The sequence below is a fragment of the Charadrius vociferus genome, unplaced genomic scaffold (assembly GCF_000708025.1).
Source record: "Charadrius vociferus isolate BGI_N301 unplaced genomic scaffold, ASM70802v2 scaffold324, whole genome shotgun sequence".
NCBI lineage: Eukaryota > Metazoa > Chordata > Aves > Charadriiformes > Charadriidae > Charadrius > Charadrius vociferus.
In genome coordinates this window covers 2,679,648-2,701,385 of record NW_009648041.1, presented here as the reverse complement: position 1 = coordinate 2,701,385, position 21,738 = coordinate 2,679,648, and the positions used below count along the sequence as shown (strand labels likewise).

General features: G+C 41.6%; 1 protein-coding gene across 1 annotated transcript in view; it reads left to right on the top strand.

Annotated features, from left to right (window-relative positions):
* The window catches only part of FAM19A1 (family with sequence similarity 19 (chemokine (C-C motif)-like), member A1), a 230,833-nt gene that overhangs the window by 181,140 nt on the left and 27,955 nt on the right, over nt 1-21,738 (top strand). Inside the window, exon 3 of the mRNA XM_009883595.1 lies at nt 2,685-2,825. Coding sequence (XP_009881897.1) covers nt 2,685-2,825 — 141 coding nt within the window. The remainder of the gene's footprint in view (nt 1-2,684; nt 2,826-21,738) is intronic.

Below are 21,738 nucleotides of genomic sequence, written 5' to 3'. Positions count from 1 at the left end.
TATCTATTCCCATTTTGTATATGGCTTTTAAAAAGCATGTATATGCGTGGTTGGTAAAATATATACCAGCAAAACGCATTGCATGCAATGCTATCCACTAAACATTCATAGGCTAAAAGTGCTTTAATGGAAAAATCTGATCCCATATAAGAAATTTTCCAGAAAAACAGGGTGTGTAACGTGTGTAACTTTCTCCATGTGAGATGGATTTTTTTCTTCTTTTTCAGCACTGGGAAGAGTCTTTTTGTTATTGTTATTACTATTATTTGCATTACAGTTATAGTCCATACAGATAAAAGTTCCAATTAATGTACTTAACTGTCTAATGGTAAAAAAAAAGTGTTTTTTCATTGCTTTTATAGTTTCCTTGTGCTTTGCCACTCCTAAAAAACTATACACTTTGAGTTAAATACTTTCTTGCTGCAGCAACTTGAGCTTCCACATAACAATTAAAGATGTTATAAAGCTCATCCACCACAACCCATTATTTTGAATGGATAACCAAATAAGCAAGACTAGCTCATGTGGTTATTAGTAGTCACATAGCAAATTAATAGAGAAAATTAAGCATTTAGCTTATTCCCAGATATTTACTACACAGTCTATGTAGTCTAAAATTAGAAATGCTTATTACTGCATACATTATCTTTATTGTTTAGGTTGCAATCAATAAAATCACAAATCTCTCTTCTCTTAGGGCATGACCATAAGACAAATTAAACCAATAAGAATATTTTCTTTGCTTTCAATATGATTTGGATGAGGGAACAGGGAGTATATCTGAAGAATTACTTCATAGAAAAATACAAGCATTTGGGGCTGAGTTGATTGTCACAATTCCTCTTACTCCTAAGAGACACTTAAAAGACCGTTTGTCAGATGATGGCTTTCTGCATTGTCGGGATCTCTCTTCTGTGGCACCTATTGGCTTTCAAAAAGCTTGTGTCAGCAGCCCAAATGCACCCAATAACTAATACATGAAGCAGCATTTCTCTCCAGATGAGTTAAATATTTACTGCAGTGTTAGTCTTGTCTCAGGCTTGCAAACTCATCAGTGCTTAACCCCATGACCATGCAACCTAAGCTCATTTACCCTAATGGACGTTCACAGGCTTTCGTCTACTGATTCACCCTGGTAGGTCAGTGGTTTGAAAATTTAATATTATAAAACATTTCCACTCTTTGCAGAGTCCCTCTTCAGTGGTAGTTGTTGTACCACTTGATGCTGTGGGTACACCTGATGGCACACCACCATATGACCTTAACAACATATAGTCAAGGGAGATTCCTCCCTGCCCGCCTACCCCAGCGCTCCGCTACAGAAATATCACATTTGTAGAGTCACCAGGCAACAGGACTCGCTCCTGAGCAGGGAGATGCCACTGGACTCCCAGACCTCTTCCAAAATCCCTTGTTCACAGGCAGACATGGGTCAGCATCTCCACACTGCTTATTCTCCCACCTGGCTGCAGGGTTAATCTAATGTTCAAAAGCTCCCAAAGTTGTTTCAAGAAGAAGAATGAAAGCCAAAGACAGGAATAATGCTTTTTATGCTATAGTAAAAGCAACTTACAGTTAGCATTTCATAGTGGCATAAAGTAATAATGCTTTTTTAGCAAACCTTCTTACACACTCTGCTCTTTAGTAGGCTGTGCACGATGTTTTGTACCAAGTTTAAACAAAACCTGCCAAATTTATGCCGCAATTTCATAAAGTAGCCAAATATCTGTGGGGAACAGACTGGCACAATTAAATACTTGGTGATTATGAGCTAAATACAATCTGAACTGAGGAGTCAAGAAATTATTTGGGCAGTGTGTTAGCCCAACTGTCGCGTCTCTTCTCCTTGCACTGCACTGCGAAGGTGAATGGGAATAATACACTTGACGCTTCATTTCTGTGCATAGTGCATGCCAGAAACACCAAATATTCACAAACCCTAAGCCACCATCTATCTGTCTATCACTCCTTTGTGTTCTCCACCTAATCAAACTATTGCAAATGTTCATAAAGAACAATTAGGGAGAAGGCAAATTAAGCCTGGTGGTCTTGCACACAATGGGAAGGTTACCTGCCTTAAAACTGCCAATTTAGGGAGCGGGGTAGCAAAGGGAAGTGCTATTGGATCATCCTGTAGTTTGGAGAGGCTGCTTGTCATCCCCTAAGGGCTGAGTACTGGCATAGAATCAAATGTTTGGAGAAAAAGCTAGAAAAAGCATGTTTCTTGATGGATTCCCTTAGCCCCTGTCTTTGTACGAGAGAATATTTGGGGGAAGAAGCCTCCAATATTACAAGCATAAAATCAGCCAAGAGTTGTTGTGCATTTACTGTAGTATGTTGCCTAAATTGCTTTAGGCCCAGACCCTGACACAGTTATTTTTTAGGCCAAAAATTCTGCTGATGTCAGAGAATCTTCTAATGTAAGACAGGCAAGCTATATCTACCATAGAGGCACATTTATCTGCATTTCCTATTAAAATTGAAGTATAGCAGCACCTGGCTTATTCAGGAGCACACGTAATGGGAGAAATGACATTGTAATCCCACCTGTACAGAAGCTGTGCAGGGACAGAGACAGGAGCACGCCTGGGTGCTTTGATTAGCCACTGCTGCTCTTCCTAATCAGAGTGTCAATATTCTCTTTTTCTTTTTTCTTTTTTTTTTTTCTTTTTCTTTTTTGCCAGAAGGAGGAACGTGTGAAGTTATAGCAGCACACAGATGCTGTAATAAGAATCGAATTGAGGAAAGATCACAAACAGTAAAATGCTCCTGTCTACCTGGGAAAGTGGCTGGGACTACAAGAAACAGACCTTCCTGTGTTGATGGCAAGTAGCTCCTCCTGTATATATGTCTCTGTTTGTGTACCATCCAGTAAATAGCTTGACGTCTATAGATTCCGCATCAGAATTTTGTTGTGTTCTCTGTTTAATGGAACAGAAAAAACTATAAGCGTAAGCATTCATTTACACCACCTTGCCTCGTACTTTAGTGCACGGTTCCGTGCACATGGGTCACTTTAAGATTTACTCACAAAAAGGAGTGTACAGTAAAGGCACTTAGATAAATATAACAGGTTCTGTGGCAGGATCAAGCCCTTAATAAATAACTGGAGAAAATTGCGTCACTTCACAGCCTCTTCCCCCCCCCGCCCCCCCCGTTGCCACATTAATTTTGAATCATAAATATTTCAAAGGACAACAGCCATTCATTTTGAATGAATTAGCCATTTTAGTCCGTGGCAAAAAAGGTAAATAAATGAATCCTGTGGTCTTGTCCTGTTACAAACATTACAGAAACCTAGGAAAAAATCTTTGTCTTTTGAAATCAGTGGTGCTGTTTCTTGTCATGGGGATTTTTTTCTTGAAGGAAAAACAGCATGTTATTTGTGTCTGGGTTTCATATCAGGTCTAGCTCCACAGGGTGTATTCCTCTCTGGGGCTCTGCTGCCACTGCTGCAGGGTGAAACCATGGAGCAATCGGCGAGAAAGCCACGGCTTGGAAGTGCTTAGCATAATATAAATCGCATAAGAAAATGGGGAGTAAGTCATACTAATCCCATTAGTTACCCTTCCCAAACAATCTGCTCTGTGTTGCAGAATCCCTCTGTGCAGCAGCTTTGTGAAAGAGAATATCTCATAAAAATTCCTCACTACTCTTTATGGTACACATCTGGTGCCATTATTTATACCACCCCACAGCCCAAAGGTGCTTTGAAGAGCCAGGGGTTATTTCGGCTAGAGTTGAGGTGGGCTCTGCACTGGGCTCTCCTCATCCTTCCCGTAGCTGGACTTCCAGGGGTGGTGGCATGGCTGCAGGTTTTGGAAGCATCCGATGTTTCCTCTCTGGGTCTGTTGTTTGGCATTCAGCTTCCCCCCAAGTGAGCGAGAGGGGGTTGCTGTACAAGCAAACATTGGGAGAAATGGTTTCTTCTGGGTACCTTTCCTCATCACATGTCACAAAGGCACTAGCAAGGGAGCAGGGGCTGGTCCAGTTGTAGCCCAAAGCTAGACAGGAGTATTGGTGGGCACAGTGGACTGCATAGAGCAATGCACTACTACACAGGCTTGCACATTCAACTAAAACGATGAGAGATTGGGGGTGACTTGGAGGGATGAGAACCTCATGTTTTCTCAGGAAGTATTTGTGGTCTGTACGTATCTGATTTAGATAGTAAAGACAGAAAGAAAATGTTTTATTGTTTCAAAAATGCTTTCAAATTTTTAAATTATGAGGCAGTAATTCATAGCTTGTTACACTGGGAGTGCAGTTCAGCTTCTGAACTCATGACTAAATTTCATGACTAAAAACACGCTATGAATGCACCTGTGAATGATTACACTTTAATCCACATTCTGTCATTCTGTTATTGCTTAATTACCCCAATAAAAAGAAGCTTTTCTTTTTCTGTTAAGCACACTCATAAAACCGTAAGTGAAACCTACAGCTGGTCTTAACCAAAGATCAGCTGTACAAGCCTTGAAGAATCTCATGTTCTTCAGCAGGTCATGAAAAACAGAGGCACCGGATAGAGCAGAGGGACACCATTAATTCAGATCTCATAATTCTGTCCAGAGAAGAGGAGCTCAAAGAATGCTGTGTTACGAAAAAAAAGTCGGGTGCAGGTGTGGAATGGAGCCTAATTGCTCTGTCAGGATTACAATAAAAAGAAATGTTATTGTCTGGAATTTTGAAAGGCGTAAGGATAAAACAATGGCTAATATAAAAGTGCAAAGCTAGTCCCATTGAAGTCACTGGTAAGACTCACAGTGACTTCAAAGCCAGCAAACGTGAACTACAAAGGAACGTCTTCCCCTTTCAAGTTTACTTGTTGTAGTCAGCCCATAGCTTCTTTTGTAGATGGCTGGTGAACAGTTCAAAAGCCCAATATGCTCCTCGTAAAAATTAATAGAAGGGGCATTTTCCTTGGCCTTTGTTTTATCCCAGACTTTGCTTTGTGACTTTTGACATACTGACCTGTTTCAAGTCAAAACTTTGACCTACTTAGTGGTTCTGTTCTTGCTAAGGCAAAATTCCCAAAACTTCCCATGGGAGTCCCATTGACGTCAGTACTTTAACTCACACAAAGATTTGTGATTTGCTGTTTCTTTTGTACATGAAGACATTTCAAAAGGTCATCTGCAACTTTTTACCTTCTTTACCTACCATACAGAAAGTATTAAGGCTGTTTAATCTCACAATGGGTTTTATACTGAATATGATTTCAAGCCATGATCTGTCATTAAGAAAGCTGACTTGGATCCATTATTTAAAAATCCATGGATGCTCAGGTACAGCAATATACTCACAGCCAAACAGACTGAGCACCTTTGAGAGGTGACAAGGACTGGGAGATCCTATGTTAGCATCTGTGGTTGATTATTTCCTCAAGCCATCTCCACCTGATGCCTATTTAGTTGTGTGTATCAAACAGGATGAACCTCAGCGTTGTTCATACCATTGGCCAAACTGTGACTTAGTGGGATCAGAATCAAGCTTTTGGTGATTCTCAGTCCAATTTTATCAGAAAACACTTCAAGGCTGATGACTTGACAGTTCGAGTTCATGTTACAGAGGAGAGGTGGCATTGCCTTCCACTCCTAGCAGCCCTTGCTCCGGGACACAACTGAGCTGCGTGGGTGGGACTGTGGAGAGCTAGCTTGGTTTTCTGTTTAAGAGAGAATACAATTATACGTAGGAGTCAGCTTAACCTTTTTAATAATTATCAGGAGTGATAAATGGTCCTTTTGTCCTCTGGTTGTGAGATCTCATCATGGGTAGCACACAGGACACACATGCGCAGTCCTCCTCCTGAACGAGCTGACGTTCAGGCTGAGTGTGTGTCGTTGGTACCATGAAGGGTGAACGAGCTGACGTTCAGGCTGAGTGTGTCGTTGGTACCATGAAGGGTGGAAGTTGCCATATATTCCCAAGCATCGCTTCCTGCCAAGTCCGGCAAACTTTTTCTTTGGAGCCTCATCTTAAAAGAAGCATAGTAAGGCCAGTCTGCGGCAGCTTCTGAAGTTATAAATTATTCCTTGCCACTCATTCAGTAGACACCGTCCTAAAACCTGTCTAAATCACTCATGAATTATGTAGTAGCAACAGTGAGAGCAAAACAAAAGCCAAATCTTGTCATGAAACAGAGAGGCCATTTTCTGGGTTTTTTTTGCCTCTTCTATTGCAGATTTACTTTCATGATTCCCTTCACTAGTTCCAAGTCTTTTTTTTTTTTTTTTAAGGATGGTTTGAATGCTCCCTTCCCTCCCTATGATTTATCTTGCATGTCCCTTGGCCATAGCACATACCATGGGCATCAGTCTGTTCAGTTCTCTGTCACGGCTGTTATTATTTTCTCCATTTGCCCAAATACCTCTCCAGAGCAAGTCCCAAATGGATTTAGTTCATTTGTGTTACAGCAGCTAGAGAAGGTCGCTTTTTTGGGAGGAAAGCAGTGCTGAGCATGTCCAGGGAGTCCCCAGCCCTCTGCCTCTAGAGCACAAGGGACCTGTGGAGCTTAGAGTGTTTCTAACCTACTCCGCAGCAGAGCTGCTGGACACAGCCTGTGCGTCGGCTGTCGGAAGGCACCAGAGCAACTCCTGATCTACTGTCCTGCTCACACACCTCAGAGACGGCCGGGGCCAGTATGGGGCTTGAATTTGCAGCTCGGACTAGCGTGCAGACCCCTCTGGCTTCACACTTTGATGGACCTGCTCTCTTTCATTTTCCTGTTACTGCAGGCACTTTGCGTGTGACGTGCAGGTTATTTCTGCAAGGGTTTCTTAGCCATGTGTCTGAATTCGCACCTTCCCTCTCCACTACGCTTACAAACAGCCTGTCTTCCTCATTTCAAAAGCCCATGAATTTTTCTCCTGCTGCAATAGGCTCTGTGGGCTTATGAGGGCATTCGGGTGTCAGCACAAATAGCTGGGATTTGTCCCCTTGCCAGTACCGGCACGGCTGGTACAATTTCTCCTGTAGGTGGAGGTTTTATTCCTTTGTCTTTATTTACCAGTTTCTTCTTTTGAAACTGTGGTTATCAAAGAGAGGTGTTCCCAGTAATGTCCTCTGCTTCTTTACAGCAAGTCCTCTTGGGCACATGATGATTGTCTTCTCAGGTGTCAAGCCCACATCCTTTAGAAAGTCTATTCACTTCTGTGAAACCAGAATTTTAGGGTTTTTTTTTTCTTAAGTTAGTTTTCTGTTACTCCACGTAAAATGGAAAGAATACACTAAACTGAAAAAGAAAAAAACCTCATCCTCATCTATTTCTCTTTTTTTTTAAATAGAAATTTGTCTTTATTTAAATAATTTTTCACCATTCACAGTACGTCTTTCACATTGAGTAGGACCAAGTTTTCTTCTGTTGTTCATGCATAATGTGGAGGTGTTCCTAATCTTGTTCATTACTTCAAAACTTTCTTTTCCTGCCCCATCTTCCTTCTCAGTATGGAATGCACTGTGCATAGTGAAACCCTGATGAAAAAATGTGACTGTTAAATACCTTTAAAACTGCTGTTTGAACGTTTTCTAGATGTACTCAGTATATTCGCAAAATATTTAAATATTATTGAGGGATTTGCATTCACAATGATGCCACAAAGGCCATTTGTGTTTTGGTTTTGCTTTTGTACAACACAAGGCACTTTCTTCAAATAAATGGCTGTGGACTGGTCCAGGTTTGGTAGTCCTACCAGATCTTGGCATCACATGAGGTTTCATAACATCAAAATAAGTTTGTTGTGACAGTATCAAATGTAAAGCTGATACCAACACTGTCATATTTGGGTCAGGACATTAATGTTCACCTCTAATTCTTCATTAACCTAATCGTCATGCAAAAATTGGTGTCACATTTCTGAATTTTCTTCTGCGGCATGAATAAAGCTGGCTGCGTGAGCTGGAGAGCAACAATGAGCAAGTGGCAGCAGCGGATTGATTAATGCACTTGGGTCTTTTTTGTCGTTGTTGTTTATGGCTTGTCTGCACATTAATTGCAGTTTTCTTTGGCTGCTTCTGTTAGCAAAACAGTCTTGTGGCCACTTCATTTATTTTTTTTCTTTGTTTTGGTTTGTTGTTTAGGGGTTTTTTAAGCAGTTCATTTTAGCACTCAGTATAAACAACGTGAATGCTTGACTGGCCATGGGAGTGTCCACCATTTCTACACTCTAGTTGAAAGGATGTGAAAATCTTCCTGGCAGGAGGTTTCCCATTCCCTGTAAGGATACACACTTTTACTTTCCACTGGACTTTGCAGCGGCTGCTCGCGTTCCTCACAGGATATCAGTAAACCGGACAAACAGCCAGTGAAGGAGGTGGGAACAGAGGCCAAGTGAGCCTGTGGGGCTACTGAGTAAATACTAACAGAAAAGCTCTGATAATATTCTCTCAGTTCTAATATTTCATATGATTGTTATACAAGTGTAGTAGGAATACAAGATATTTATAATTTTAATACTGTCACTTTTATACTGTGAATAATGTGCTTTGTACCATATCATTTACAGTGGTATTGAACCATTCTATATAGTCAGTAGGTGGTTATGTCCATGTGTTCTTCGAGGCCTTTGAATAACACATAATTTGTTCATCTATACTGAAGTTTACTGTGTTACGGTTAATGATGCTCTCAGACACACATTTTTTTATAATCCTTGAATTTTTTGTTCCCTTCTCTTCAATCTTTTTTAAACTCTTTCAGAGGCAGCCTCAATATTTCTTGCACAATTATCTGTGAAATTTGTTGGACCACAGAGTATGTGATAACAGAAAAGCACCTGCATTGGCTTTTGAAATCAGTCACAAAGGGATTTTCATGCAGGTTGTGCATGTTGCCAGTGCTTTCAGGAAAAGAGGTGGTTTTAACACTGGTCAAAACCAACGAGGAAAAAGGAAGGTGCTACTAAAATGCTGTGCAATATCTCTCCCACTATATTCCTGTAAGAAAGGTCTCTGCGGAGATCTGAGATGATCCAATTCCATGTTGCCTGCAACACAGGATTTGAAGCATGAGCTCTCTGGCAGCAGGACTAGTGTTTTAACTCTCCATGGCCTGCTGTTGTCCTATTTTATACCGGTCATGCATCAGGGGAAAGGGAAATCACTGACTGATACAGAACAATAAAATGAAATGAATCCAGTATTTCCCTTTCTCCCAGACTGGCTTTGGATCACATCAAATTTCAAATCATTCTGTAATATATGAAATATTAACGTGCATGTACATACTTCAGATTTCTATTAGTTTGAGGATTAGCCATCACTAGCCACCATGCGGCCCTGTGAATTTACATCAGACTTCGTCAGGACAGCATTAACAAACTAAACACAAGTCTTAATGACCATTGAGAGCGCTGTGACTTTTAATACCTCCCTGGGCCAGCACCTCACAACTCTTCAGACGTGCTACTGGATGGTTGGTACTGCACATCCTTATTTTTCCATGTGCGGTAGCGGGAGCAGAGGGAGGACAGCATTCGTCAACACATGTTCCCTGTGCCAGTGTTTGCCCTCCTTTCTCTCACCCAGGACTTGCAAATGAAAAGGTCATACCTGCTGTGTCACTCCTTGGGCATACAAGTGCAGCCACTCTGTTGACATGAGCTAATATATTTTATTTTTTAAATTATGGATAAGATGCCTACAGTAGAGCGAGCATTCATAATTCAGGAGCGCTGTGTTCCTGCGGTACAGAGGTGTAGTGTATCCCGTCGCGGGTCCCTGAGCTGGTGCTCAGCCCGTGCACCCTCCCACAGCTCCCGTGCTACCCCAGTTCGCACCGGTTAAGAGATGGGCACGTGAGATAGAGAAACTTCCTGGCTTTCCCTAGAGTGAGTGCAGGATTCAGGCCCTGTAGAGCCAAATGAAAGACTCCTATTGACTTTGGGTCAGGTCCTTAGTAAATGCTTTGTTAGATATAATCCCGTATCTATCAGCACTTACATCAAGAGAAAACGGTTCACAATCACAAAGCCAATAGTTTTCTATTTATCTAATGTGTACTTTAGGTGGTATCACCAGAAAGACTTTTTTTTTTTTTCCCCACTCTGTGAAAACACTTTCAATCAATTCTTATTTCTTGAAGAAAGGGGGGAAAAAATGCTTTTTGAAATCCAAGGAGTCAGCTTCTCATCCTTCTAGCTGTGCTTCGGCCTAGATAAGAAGAGATTTCAGGGTCCCACATTATTAATGCGCTGTCTATATGAATAACGAGCAGGCTTGGTGAGTTATTCCACACTCCTGGGAAAATCTATAACCCTGTCCTTCTGCAGCACCACTAGAACGGAGCAGGAGACTCGTATTTTTTTGATTTGCTGAATTCAGATGACTTCATTTGTAAGGAGGGAAAACAATGTATCTGTTCCCCACCGACACCCATTTAGTAAGCCCCCCAAAAATTCACAGTGTATCACGTGCACTGTTAAAAAAGGAGAAAGAGAGAAAACAGCCTAAATGTGTACTGGAATATTTTAAGACTTTGCTTTTGTCCAGAAACGCATCTTCTTGAATCGCCCTTGCAGCCACCCTGAAATTGCAGCCAGATCCTGAGAGGTGCTGACTTCAGTGGGAGCAAAAGCAAAACTGGCTGTGATGACGCAGAGTAATTAGTTTGCTTACCAAGGCACAGCTCTCGTTACCAGTTTGCCTTCTAATCACAGGGCAGGGGCTGAAGGGAGCAGAGGGGAGGTATGTGCCTGACCCTGCCGGTGGTGGGTGAGATTTTGTGTCAGAGCACGGCATCGTTTCCTGAACCCAGACCATCCCTGAGCAACCTGGGGAGAGCAGAGAGGCCACGCTTCTCCCTGAACGAGTATATCTACAAATATTATATATATATATGTATGTGTGTGTATATATCTCTGCACATGCTGTAGAGTCATCCTGCCGTGGGCAGTACAGCAAAATGCTGTTCAGATGTGGACCTATGTGTTTCCAGTGATTAAGGTACACAGGGAGAGGATATTCAAGGCTCAGATTTGTAGCCAACCTGAGCCAAATTCGGCAAGGGAGGTTGCTGATTTAGGCGCTTCCCCACCTCTCGGTGAGGGCTGCGTTGTTTGTGCTGCATGCAAACATCTGCCAGGCATTAGGGAGAAGCAGACAGATGATGATGTCTTTCTGGTGTGAAGATGGTGCAACTAATGAGATTGTCTGACTGTGGGTTTATGTGAGTACACCTTCATCTCGGCTATAATTTATCTCCCTACCTGTGTCTTATATTTCTTTCTTTTCCAATTGACATTGTGGTTTCCTGGGAAGCAAAGCAACCGCCCTTTTTAATATCAAGCCCATAGAACAGCTGACTAATCCACCCCTGATGAAGTGCAGAGAGCTCACTTAAATCCCAATTTCCGCAGAAAAAAAACATTTTCTTTTTCTACTTAAGAGGGGAAAAAAGCCATAAGTCATGGCGCTATCTCCATCTGCGTGAGGGGTGGTCATTTTTCCAGGCTCCAGCTGACAGGTTTCAGTGCCGACACAGAAGGAGCAGAGACCTCGCAGCCAACCAAGGTGCACAAGCAGCAGCCTTATGGTGAAATTAGAGAACGGCACGACCGCTTAACAGTGTGAAGACACTCAGGAACATATAATTACTTCACCTCCATACAGAGGAAAGTAACCTTTCTCTCAAATACTTGCAATAAGCCCGCTAGAGGCTAAATGGAAAAACAGTAGGAGTTTTCTCCTCTTATAGGTAGCATTAAGTGTTAATCACAGCACTGGAAAGAGCCTGGTCAGGGGGTTCGCAGGCAGGGAGCGCAGGCACAGAGGGCAACCAGCAAAAAGAAGCACAAGCTGGGTGGGAAAAAAGAGCCTAAAAGAGAGAAAATTCCCTCGCAGGGGTGAAGCCACAGGTAGGACCATGCAGGCGAGCCCCGTGAATTCAGGTAGCGTAAGGATCGGGCATGATGCCTGGCCAAGCATGGACAACGACCAAGAGAAGGGTTTTTCACAGCTTTTGTATGCACAGATCTACCTGGGCCAATCCGAATTAGCCCAGAAAAGGGTCAGCAGCCCCCTGCAACTTATCTGCAAATCTACAGATGGGAGTTGTAGGGGTGGGGGGTGGGGGGAAGCTTCAGTGATGCTGAGGGAGAGATTTCCAAATGTCAGGGACTAGACAGAAAAAGCCTGTCCAAGAAGAGATCACAAGGCTGGGGGGAGCAGCAGCGTGCCAGAGCCAAAAAGCTTTGCTTGAGGGGCTAACACAGAAGCCGTTCAGAAGAGTAAGATCTGGATATCTGGAAGGGACTTGCATGTAAGACCCTTGATGTATCTGTGTCCATGACAGCCACCGCAAGGTATAGAGTCTGGAGTTGCCCTGCGTGGCAGCAGCAAGGCAGCGAGAGAAAAAGCTTTACTGCTGTTTACTAAATCTGCATGGAGTGATGTTGCCAGCTGATACAGGATGTGCGGCATCTCAGGAGTAAAAGGCTTAAACCTTTATGCCATGCCTTTAAACAAACACTGGCTTTATCTGTGTCTTGTGTGACAAAGCACACACATGCGGCGCAAGCACAATATTCAAAATGCATTCAGAAAGCTGATTGACACCCAGAGACAGATTTTCAGGAGGTGTAAACTGGCTCTGGAAATCCAGAGAGACCTGCTAGCTTGTGCCAAATGAGGACACGGTTTGTTGAGTCTAGGAAAATGAAACAGAATGGCGACTGGCTATTAATCCTTGCTTATGGTCTTTAGGGAATATATGGGACCAGTGTTCAGCTAATCAATGGCCGAGAGGAGCTTAGAGAAACGTTAAGGTCGGGTTAGCATCTGTGCTGAATCCCCTTACACCAAATCTTTGCAGTAATTCAGATGATAATCTGTCTCTGCCAGGAAAAACCATATTACTAGACAGCTAATTCTGCATAAGCTCACATCATACATCTTTTCTGCATTGGATACTGTATTTTCAGTGTACCGGGGCTGTGAAATGCTGCTTGTCTACAGGCGTCTCTAATATAGTATAGAAAATATGTGATCGGAGTATTGCAGAGCATTAAGTGTTTTTTTCTTTTCTTTCAAAGCTATTTTCTATCTGTAAACATGGAGCTAATTCACGAGGCTTGAGTGTGGTTTGTAGGATTAGGATTTGAACACAAAAGAAGTGGATGATTAAGTAAAAATGGAAAGTGCTGCTACGTAGTGCGTTCTCCTTAAACTAAGAGACAAGAACCTGAAGTTATTTCACACTGAAATTTTAAAGAGACAACGACCAAATCTTTGTAAGAAGAACACACATCGTTAATCCTTTTATTGATGCAGTGAGTTCAAATAAGAGTCACTAATTTAGCACTGGGATTGTCTGTTTTGTTGAATTACATGAATTAATCTGGCAACTGCAACTAGAGGCGGACAAGTCAAGAAGTGTTTAATTGATTTCAGAGAATTGATTATCCATAAAATTGATCACAGATACATTTCCATTTCCTCCTCTCAGAATAGAGCCAGGTAGCTCTACCACCCAAACCCCTCAGCAGTTTGTCAGCCTGTAGTCTGTTTTGGTGATTTTCATGCATTAACATCGCAGAATTGCCTTACATTTAGGAATCAAGTAAGTACATTGCAAGTGAGGGATTTATTTCAAATCTAGACTTGGTGCCGAGAAAGTCTGCTATTCAGCATGTACATAGCCTGCAGATTTTGGAACAGATCTCTATATGTAGGTGTCAGAAAGCGGTTTATTAATCCAGTATCTCAAAGAAAGCATTATTCCTTTTTGGGAGGTAAGTGTGTCCATAGACCATTCAGTTTACTACAATAACTGCTCAAGGTTAAGCAAGCACAAGTGCTGATGTAGTATGCCAAAATTCAATAATATTTTAAAAGTGCTGCCTCTCGCTTTTGCGACTATCATGCAAAAGACAGCGGTGTGGAAAGGAGCTGTGCTCTACAATTTAAGCATTCTGCCCTGTGTCATTAGTACATAAAACCTAGTCTGCAGGCAGATGGATTGTTTTTAATATGTGGTCTTGTGTAATCATTTCCTTTTGATTACAATTCCTAGGCAGCAAGCATACAGCAGAGTTTTCAAGATGTATGTGCATGGTCAGTAATTTTTTTTTTATCTTCCTAATGTGGCCAGAACTCACAAACAGCAAGGTGAAACATCAGCACAAACCATCACTCAGGAATGAAACTGAGAAGCAAATGACACTGTCCTAACTGAGGACAATGGCAAATCTCCCATTAACTCAAACGAGAGTAGAAAACATATCTCTGTATTGGTTTTATTATTAAAAAATGCCCTCTCCTTTTTCTTCAGAGCCCTCCATGAAATACCATCAAATGCTGTTGTATGTAATATAGTTATGCAAATATAAAATGAACTCTATTTCCTTTGAAAATAGCTAACTGGATGAGCACATTTTAAAACAAAAGCACCCGTAGTCCCTGTTAAATAAAAAAACCGAAGCCCATTAGTGTAATGAACACTTGTATCACATTAGTGAGATCGTTATCCAGGGACACGGATACCTATCGCTTGGAGCAGGACAGGGGAAAGGAGGGTGACCACTGCTTTGAACCGCAGAGCACAGGAACGAATCAGTAAAGGAGAAAATCCGTATCGTTTTTGACAGGTTGTGTTTCCTCTGGGATTCAGCTCAGTAGCAAAGGCCCGGCCTCATTATTGCACTGGTGCTATTCATCTCTCGTTTGTCTGTGTATTGTGATGAATTTGGTTCATCCGAATGTCAGGTGGGGGAATCAGGCGAGGAATTTGTGGCAGAGATGGAGATGCGTAATGCTTCTGTGCAGCACAGTGATGGGTCCTTTCCTGGGCTGGGTGTGCAGTTCTGGCCACTCGGCTTCAAAAAAGGAGGTTAATTAACCTGGGGGCCCAGGTGTGGAGAAAGGCTTTGGCTGCTCAGGAAAAAGGGCAGCCTGTGTTGAGAGAAAAGAGTTGTAGGGCAGCAAAGCAAAGGGTGAAGCAGTATGAATGTGCTGTCAGATCAGTATGTGAGCATCGGGAATGAAGGCTAACAAAAAGGTGGAGGATTTAAGAGATATCAACTCCCCATCGTTAAATACAGGTTGGAAATTAAAAGGACAGTCCTAATTTTTACAGGAGGTTGGCACCAGCTTTGGCAGCTAGTTTTGCCGACTTCGAGTGTCTTTTGCCATACCCACAAAAGGCAAAGAAATTGGCATTTTTTGATAAAATAAGACTGCAACATACTGGTGAACAATGGATAGACCACAGACTGATGTAAGTCAAGAAAAAGAGCTGTGGAGCCGACTCATCAGAATTCATTCGTGTGTTAGAGACACAACCAACTGCATATATGCTTTGTCTTTAATATAGCAAGAATTGATTCAATCTGGCCAAAGCCCAAAATCTTGTAACAAACAAATCACATCAGTGTTCAGGCAGCTGCATTTCATACCGGCTGAAGGGAAAAGTCAGAGGGGGTTGCGTGATGGTTTTTGGAATGCAACTTTTGAAAACAAAACTTTTGTCAATGTTGTGAATTTATTAATAAAAGATTATATGGATATAAGATATTAATAAAACATTATATGGCAGATATATGGAAAAGTTTCATCCCATTTTGAAGTCTTTAGTTAGAATTTGACTTTATTTGATACAGTAAATTTTTATTGTTTGGTTGGCCAACATTGATATCTTTTTTTTTTTATCCATTTATTTGCAATAACATGCTGATAAATCAGTTTTAGCAGTGGAACCAATTAATTCTCCATTGTAAGTATTGACTTAGATCATTTTAATCTATTCTATTTGTTGGAGATGGCAGTGTGGGACTTCCCTGGATAAGCAATAATGAGGGAGTATTGCAGAATCTATTTCTACTGCTCCTATGAAACAGTGCTTTTGTGGTCATTGCACATGCACACAAAAAAAAAGCACTTGCAAACACAAATTAAGTAAATTATAGCCTTGCTACCTGGCTCGCATTCTTCAAATGACCCCTGGTTCCCACAGGTGGGGATTCTAGCAAAAAGTATCAGTTTGAGTTTGCAGATTTCCCAGCTGTGTTTGCTCATTAGAACAGTGCAGGGTGGAAACTCTGATCAGAAATGACCTGTGATTACAATGGATGTGGTCTAAATGTATTGTGTGTAGTCAGGTTTGGTAAATAAAATGAAAGGGGAAGGTTTTGAAATTCCTAAAATTCAAATGTAATTGCGTACCACCCAGATCTGTGTTCTTCTATTGCTGCTTACTGGCGCTGAAAACCTTTTGAAAGCTGATACAATTTCCTAATAAAAGGAATAAATTGACAAACCAGGTTAGAGGCTCACACTCCAAATGCAGCAACCTTTTTGCAAAGGCCTTTAGTGAAAACTCCTGCAAGTGTGCGTGCTGTTGAATCAGTATATCTCTGAAATAATCAGGAACAGTGATTTGTAACAAGCTTTGGGTCAGACCCTTTCCATGTGAACCACTTTCATTTTAAACTCATTATTTATGGTAAGCATAGCCACACTCTTCATGCATTTTGCATATTCAATTTTCAAGCCAAAATATAGGAGCTGCATTAGCTTCAGTGCTCCCAGCAGGTAATCAGCCTCCTGCAATATCAAACCTTATGTCACCCAACAGTAATAGGCTGAAATAGTATGAGCCTCGTAAGGACTGTGCCTGCCCAGTTGCTATTAAAATTAACGGGGACCGGGCATCCATTCCCTCTAGGCAGCTTTGAAAATATCAGCCAAAATGTAGTTGTAAGTATTAACCTTTAGGAAGTTAGTGTTGGCAGCCTCCCACTGCTCTGTACTAGCTTCCAAAATCAGCCGCTCTGATTTGGCATGGGCGCTGCATGAGAGCCTCCAGCTCCGCTTTGATGGGACCGCGTCCTTAGAGACTGCCGGTCCACGGCTGCCGGTGGGGAGCAGCTGTGGGCAATTCACACCTTCGGGCTGTTTTGGCTGAGCAGATCCTGGGGAGTCAGAAGGCAAATTGTGAGGCTGCTCCCCTGCCTGTACCAGGAGCAAGCTGAATTCAGCACGCTGGGTTTTCTTCCTGGTCTTCAGAGGTGAAGCAGCTCATCCCATAAAGGCCAGTAGAGGTGGTATGAAAAGGACTACCCTGACGCTAAATATGGAAGTCTGGGGTAGAAATACCAAAAATATTACAACCTAACTGTTAAAATAAACATATTTGGTATAGGAAAAAAAACCCTTCTTGTGAATGCTTTTATAAATTAACCCCTGTAAGGAATGTCTGCCCTGCTGATTTAACCTTCTTTAATTAGGGTTTTTTTCCCTTTCCTGTCTGTATTTTGTAGAGAAAGAGAGTCTGGCATTTGAAAAGAAAAAGGGGATTAGAATCATTTATTATTGGATTACTATTAAACAATTGGAAATAGCAATAGAAAGTCATGTTTTTAAACAACTTCCAGGTCTCAGGTCTAAACCATAGAGATGATGACCTGTGAGGAAGTAGTGTTACAGGAATAAATTGGCTGTGGTGCAGACTGAAGGATTTCAACCCAGCTAATAAACTTTCAGTAGTGCGTGCCTGAAATGCTACCACAGTAGCTGGGGAGCAAACTGTCCTCTTTTTAAATTTTTCACCAAATCGTTCTAAAATAACCAAAGTGTAATCAACACGCTTGGTGAGCAGATTGTTCATGGACACAAAATACATTTCTAAATCAAATAAATTGCTAACTGTGAAGCATTTCCTAGGCTCTGCTTTGCATAGTATGAGATAAGAAGCAAATATAACACGCTGGTCTCTATTATTGACTTCTACTAAAAATGCAAAGCGAAAAATGTTCCCTTTCGATTTCAACAGTGCATCATTAGTAGAAATCCTGTAAGGACCAAATGGATCTTAATGACCTGTTACACTGCATCTTCACCACCATTGTGAGTGCCAGCCCTGTTTTTTTGATGGACAAATATGCCATTTTAGGAAGCAGTAATTGCATTTTGCTGAATTTTGCTGCATTTTTATTCCGATGCTAATTTTTTACTGTCCCTTTCTAAATATGACTGTCTAGATGTCATGGACCTGGAGGAAATGTGTAGCCAGGAGCATTAGCAGTGCTGGCATATCTCAGAAGGAGCAAAAGGGCCAGCCAGAGCCCTTCTTGGCTCTGCTGAGTCCACAGGTTTTGAGCAGAATTATGGGCAAGGCTTACCGCAGTATCCCTGTGCTTAGGGTATGGATCCTGCGCTTGTTCTGCTAGCTTCTCCTGAAATATTAGGTCTTGCTAAATGTAGCTTTCTGTAGAATATAAATCAGCTACGTTAGTGTAGTGTCCTGCTTGTACAACATATTTTGGTGATGTCTACCCTTATATCCGCTCCTTCATGGCATACTACGATATGTCAAAGAATGTAGATGCTGCTGCTTCCTACCACATTTTTCAGTTAAAATTACAGGTGCCTGGAATTGTTACAGTATTATTTTTCTTTGGGTTTTTTTTTCCACTAAGAAAACAACACCATAGGTGTTGAGAGGTTCTTGCCAGGAGTTTTGCAGAGACCAAGGGGGCTGTACTTGCACTCAGCAGTCTAACAAGGAGCCACAGTCTACTAGCTTATGCTGCAAAACAAGGTAGGCGTCCAGCGAGGGCAAGAGCACAGGCTTTATGCAGTAAAAAAAGAAAAATTGGGCTGTGGGCACCACAGGTGTGAAGAGAGGTTGCACTGTGGAGCGGGAGCAGATGCGCTGTGTTAGGTAATACTGGATACGGTAAATAACCTCAAACATTTGGAATTTTTTTCTTTCTTAGAAACCTGAAAAAGCGTGCAGTAACTACATAGATTAAAAGCATACGCTGTTTGGATCAGTGTTACTGCACCTGTGAAGGATGAGATAAAAACATATAGCATGGGGAGCAGAGAGAGGGCAGACCCATAGGGCCCCGTTCTACACTCAGTCTGGGGAAACCCTAAAGTAAAAGGAGATATTCGTACAGCCTGCTTTCTGTTCCTGTCCAAAAATACTCTTCCTTCCAATTTCTCTTTGGTGTCAAAATAAATGAAAATGTTTCATAGTGATTAATGGCATGCTGGCTACACAGTGAATGCTGGTAGGGATACAGCCGATCAGTGAAGAGGATATTTTCAGAAAACCTCATCGTATTTTGTTTAGAGTTTATGCTGACATGTTGAATTTTGGCAAAAAAGCGATGAAATTCAGCCAGTTACACAGGCATGCATGTGTGCGCATAGAGACACACAGGGAGAGAGAGTCACTTGGTGATTCTGCTCCTGGAAGGAGATACCTCTCCAGAGAAATGCTCCATTGCTTGACACATACTGGACCATTGGTCATTAGTTGCACCTTGGATTGTCCTCTTGAAGGATCATGTCTGCAGGAACAGGATTGAAGGAGCATCCCTGTGCTCCCCAAGGCCACCCAATATTGTGTGGCACTGTGGGAACCAGCAGCCACTGCGAGGCAGGTTGATGGGAGATGGAGGCTTATCTGCCCCTCGCTTTACCTCTGTGCACCTCCTCCGGTCCCACTTTTGAGAATAAAAAGAGGTGACAAATGCTGCCCCATCCCTGTTTTCTTTAGGAGAATGGCTTAGTTATTTAGAAAGCGCTTAGAGGGTTTTGGAGAGAGAAAAGACCTGCACCCTAATGTGAATCAACTCAGAACTTCTTCCAGGTTTTGATAGAGCTCATTATACATAAAGTCTATACTCTCTTTGTTCACCTAGAGACCTTAACTATTATGTGCAAAAAAGAACAACTACAGCACAATATTGTTTTTTTCACTACCATTGATCTTTAGTTTCACACTTCAATTTTGCCCTCTAGATTAAGGGTGCGTTTTTTGTACTGCTGTGTATGTGAGATGTTTAAAACTTGCTTGAGATTTCGATTTCCAGAGGGTTCTGCGAGGCTGAGGTTGTAGCTTACCTAATATTTTGACGAAGTCCAAGCTATGCGTTGTAAAAGTCAATTTAGTTTTAAGTTGTTGTTTTTACCACTACAGTGAATAATCCAATTTTTAATTATTTTATATGTTACTTTATTATTTTTAGGTATTTTTAGCTTAAAATTTAGTTGTTTGTCATTATTATAATTTTAGTGGAAGGGACACTGGAGGAACCAAGCCTTGCTGGAATAGATTGTTATCCAGCGTAATGTATTGATCAGGTCAGGCAGTAAATTAACAGGAGCAGAACACCATTAAATTTTGAACTTAATTGCCTTCTACTCTTAATTTCTATTGGATATAATCAATAGGTGCCACAGGAAAGTTAAAAGAGTTATTTAGCAAGCTGCTATTTCCTGCAGCATAATGGAAAACTACTGTTTCATCCTCTAGTTGATGCAAATAATTTGCAGTTCAAGTGTGGCCACTTAAGCATTTTATCAAAGACTCACTTTTAGTTCTGTCTTGATTAATCTGCATCCCTTCCAGAAAGAAATGTGATTTAGTGACACAGTCTGTTTTGGTTTGGCTGCCCCTTTGGTCTTTGCACTTACACCGGTGTTGCAGCAACACCGCTGCCCTCCAGGATCTCTCCAGCCTGTGTTCCTGTCTCTAGCCACGTACGCACAGCGTGCCTTCAGGGGGATATTCTCAGGCCAGCATCCTTTAACATCATTTCCTTTTCCAAGGAATGCAGTATTACAGACAGTGGAAATGAAAACCATAACCTTGGTCTCGACTTTTCTTCTTAGTTCTTCTACTAGCTTGTTTCGGCAAGTTGCTCGTCTCTCTTCTTTTCCTTGCCTGCAAAGCGCTAATGTAATCAATCGCCTTCACCAAGGTCTAGTGTCAACGGCATGTGTTGTACTCTCTTCTAGGACTCCCTGTGCTGATGACAGACCTTGTTCTGTTCTCCAGCCTTCTGTTCAGTTTGTTACTCCTTGTGGCTCACATTTCCCTCTATAGTAATATTTAGGTACTTTTTTTTTTTTTTTTTTACTTGCTGTTGAATTTAAGGATTGCTTATCCTGCAGTAATCTAAAACCATTTCCTTATAAATCAATATCTCGGTGCTATTATTATTTTTACACCTCTTTGAACACTCTTTCCATTATGTAGTCTTTTGCTAATAAAATGCTGCAAAGGAAACACCGTATTTTGGGTGGCCCCCTGCCAAAGCTGTATGCCCGGTATCACTGCCCTGTGGAATCACAGGGACATTAAAAAGCCATTGAATGGAGGATAGACATCTGATGCAAATTAGGGGATTATTGCAAACTTTGGTGGGCCTTGGTAGCTGTATTACTGAAGCAGCATGCAGAATAAAACAGGCCAAGGTAATCAGACCTCATATTTTACAGTAGTGTCAGTTCTGTGCCATTGGTGCTATTCCATATTTATAACTTTATATTGGCATAAGGCAATTCACATTCAAGCTAATGGGAGTTTTCCAGGAGTGTTGATTCAGGTTCTTGATGACAAATGAGTATAGCCCCTTTTGCACATCTTTACAGCAGAAAGAGCAGTTAGAGTAGAGAAGAGTCTACTTGAGATTTTATGAAGTGGTGCATAATGATGCACCAAATGGACAGACCTTCAGAGAAGTCTGTTTTTCTAAGACAGCTGACCTATACGCCTTCTGAAAACCAAGTATCTTCAGGGAGTGGCAAGTTACCAACCTCAAAATAGAGCCAACGCATCCAGCAAGTCTTGCTCTGAAATCTTGACCTACATCTGCCCACAATTCTCTCCATTATGAAATGATGATAACAGGTATTTTACTGTGAGCACTGTGATTTTGTTCAGGTCCGGTATATTTGCAAAAACATTTCTTGCTGTCTATGCAAATTTAAAAACTGCCAAATCATCGG